Source organism: Eutrema salsugineum, unplaced genomic scaffold (genome assembly GCF_000478725.1).
Source record: "Eutrema salsugineum unplaced genomic scaffold, Eutsalg1_0 scaffold_5, whole genome shotgun sequence".
In the NCBI taxonomy this organism is placed as follows: domain Eukaryota; kingdom Viridiplantae; phylum Streptophyta; class Magnoliopsida; order Brassicales; family Brassicaceae; genus Eutrema; species Eutrema salsugineum.
In genome coordinates, this window is record NW_006256612.1 from 1,296,481 (window position 1) to 1,299,538 (window position 3,058).

A 3,058-nucleotide genomic window follows, 5' to 3' on the forward strand; every position below is an offset into this window, starting at 1 on the left:
ATGTCATCCAATACAGCTCATTAAAATCAATCATTCCATAACCCAATTAAAATCACTATAACATGTTAAAAATCCAAGGAAATTTAATGACTAGGGATTGCTTCTAACTTTTTATGTAATAATAAAATTACTGGATGCTCTATATAATAGGAGTGATCTTCTTCTTATAATCTTCAAAATTAAGTCTCAGCCGTTGGACTCTTAATTTCTTATAGAGACCGGAGCACAAAAATGGATCTTAAGGTAGAGGAAGTCAATAGAGAAGTGATCAAGCCTGCTTCTGCTTCAGCCACACCTCACAGTGACCAAATTCAACTTTCCCTCTTCGACTTCTCATCTCCACCAGCTTACGTTTCTGCGGTTTTATTCTACAACAACACCAATAATCTCAACTCAGAGATCATCTCCCAGAAGCTGAAAACCTCTCTTTCCAACACTCTCTCACGTTTCTATCCTCTCGCTGGACGAATAAAAGGCGACTCCATCAGCTGCAACAATGAAGGAGCGGTTTTCATAGAGGCAAGCACTGATCTCACTCTCTCTGATTTCCTCAAAACACTAAACACTGACTCTCTAGAGAAAATATTTCCAACCACAGCTCCAGGAGAATCTCCCAGAGCCTGGCCGTTGTTGAGTGTAAAAGTCAGTTTTTTTGGGTCCGGATCAGGTGTAGCGATTGCGGTATGCGTCTCTCACCTGATCTGCGACGCGGCCTCACTTTTCACTTTTGTCTCGGACTGGGCAGCTACAACCAAAGGGAAGTCTAGTGATGTGAAAAGTCCTCAATTTGCATCGACGACTATCTACCCTCCTCCTCATATTTCTTTTCAGGTCCCGAATATGGACGCTCTTACTCATTTCAGTGAGAAATGTGTGACAAAGAGGTTTGTCTTTGAATCATCTAAGATACCAGAGCTTAAACGTGTGGCCACTAGCGAAACTGTGGCATTTCCTTCTCGTGTGGAAGCCATCACAGCACTTATATGGAGATGTGCCACAAAGGCTTCACCAAGATCTGACTGGTCATCAATGATGAATCAAGCCATTGACTTACGGCTTAGGATCCCTTCTGATGTTCTGTCACAAGACGCCATAGGCAACTTACTAACGTTCTTCTTTCTCAAGAAAGAACCAGGGAGCGATATGGAAATCGATAAGATCGTGGCGGAGTTTAGAAAGGCGAAAGAAGGAGTAAACGAGATGATAAAAGAGAGTGTTACTACAAGCACACTTACCCAAAACTTGATGAAAGTGACTGTTGATTTCATATCAGAGTTAAAAACTAAGACAAACTTATATGGAGTGACTAGTTGGTGTAACAGGCGTTTTTATGAGGTTGACTTTGGAATGGGTGGTCCGGTTTGGGTTGGAACTAGAGCTGCTGTCCCTGATAGTCAGTTGTATGTATTGTTGATGGATGCAAAGGATGGGGAAAGTGTTGAAGCATTAGTAGGTTTACCCGAACAAGACATGGCCGTTTTCGAACGTGACCAAGAGTTGCTTGCTTATGCCACCCTAAATCCACCCATCCTCATCTAAATAAGGATTGAACCAGTGACATCTTGGTTTGGAGTAAAGGAAAACAAAATGTTGGGGTTAATTTTATCTTGATTCACTTTATGAACTTTACTTGTTTGTGCTTTATATTAATTATAATGCATGTCGCATGTGGGTTTTATCTATTTACTGTAAAACCACAAAAATGGACAGACATAAAATTGCGATTGAACTGATTATATAAACGGTAATAAGCAATTATAAGCGATTAAAATATGAACTAAAGTCAGATAAACAGTTGCAGAGGAAACAATATGAAACGGAAAGAAAGGAGGAACAAGAGGATTGAAAAACGTTTTAAGAAACCCGAAGAAACGCTGAGGCGAGATTTCTCTCTTTCCTTAACTCAAATGAATCGCCCGTTAGTGTGACGGTTCTGTACGATTCTTGAGTCCCAGGATACAACGCGCATGAGACCGTTTCGCAACACTCGAAAACGGAATCTATGAACTTAGAAAAATACTACGCTATACTCTCGGAACTTACTTAAACGAAAGAGAGACTGTTGGAAATTTTCTGTGTATTAAACTTGGTGAGAAATGAGAAAAGGGAAGGCTTTCTTTTATAGCCAAGAGAAGAGCCCGTTTTGATTTTGAAGTCAAAAACGAAATCAATTATTCCCAGCTTCATTTCTCGTAGAACTAAGTTCTCTATTGTGTTCATTTTGGCCGTGAACTTGCCTGGTTTTTCATGAGTGAACTTAGAGAATATAGCCTCACTTTCATTCTCCTAGAAACGGCCCCATTTCACACTCACTAGGTGATCTGCCTTTAACATGTATTTTAAGAAGTATCCTGTCATACTCCACATATCTAACAAAGCTATAGAATCATTAAAAGCCATTGCTTAACCTTATCACATACAGCCAGCGCCGAGCCAAGCCGAGCGAGCGAGCGCGCGCGCGCGGGGACCATCTCTCCTTCCAACAGCTTTTAGACTCCCAAGAGTCTTCTCCCCTATATAAACAAGAAGATTTCTCCTTCTTTACCCGATGTGGGACAATTCCCCCATCTCCTCATTTACATGTTGCCTTCTAAAAGGCTTTCTCTTTATGAGCCCAAGCCCATTTCGTTTTCACACATACAAAATTTTATAAAGCCCACATGCTTTATTAAAATTAGTCCAACAATCCCCCACATGAATAGAAATGCCTCTAAACATATGCAGACTTGACAATGCAGACTCGATAGACTACTGACTACACATATCCTAAAACTAGACAGACTGACTTATCGAGAGTATAGACGAAATAAACTGTGTTTGAGTAAGTAGCATTTTTCAGCTTTGAACCACTCATTGTTAATATCTGTCGGGTTTATTTGGCTAGGAGGTGAACATGATGTCTTGAACCACCTAGATTTTTATGTAAACCGAGACAACAGGTATAACCCAGCTTCATTTCTCGTAGAACTAAGTTCTCTATTGTGTTCATTTTGGCCGTGAACTTGCCTGGTTTTTCATGAGTGAACTTAGAGAATATAGCCTCACTTTCATTCTCCTA

The 3,058-nt window shown here is 40.4% G+C and overlaps 1 protein-coding gene across 1 annotated transcript; it reads left to right on the forward strand.

The window, feature by feature from the left end:
- The first annotated feature begins 231 nt into the window (after window positions 1–231).
- LOC18991683 (BAHD acyltransferase At5g47980) lies at window positions 232–1,539 on the forward strand. The gene has a single exon (XM_006415001.1). The coding sequence runs from the start codon at window positions 232–234 to the stop codon at window positions 1,537–1,539; it is 1,308 nt and encodes a 435-aa protein (XP_006415064.1).
- The last annotated feature ends 1,519 nt before the right edge of the window (window positions 1,540–3,058 follow it).

Bases quoted from the DNA above. Each gene is read 5' to 3' on its own strand.
- LOC18991683 (XM_006415001.1), top strand. From the start codon at position 232: ATGGATCTTAAGGTAGAGGAAGTCAATAGAGAAGTGATCAAGCCTGCT.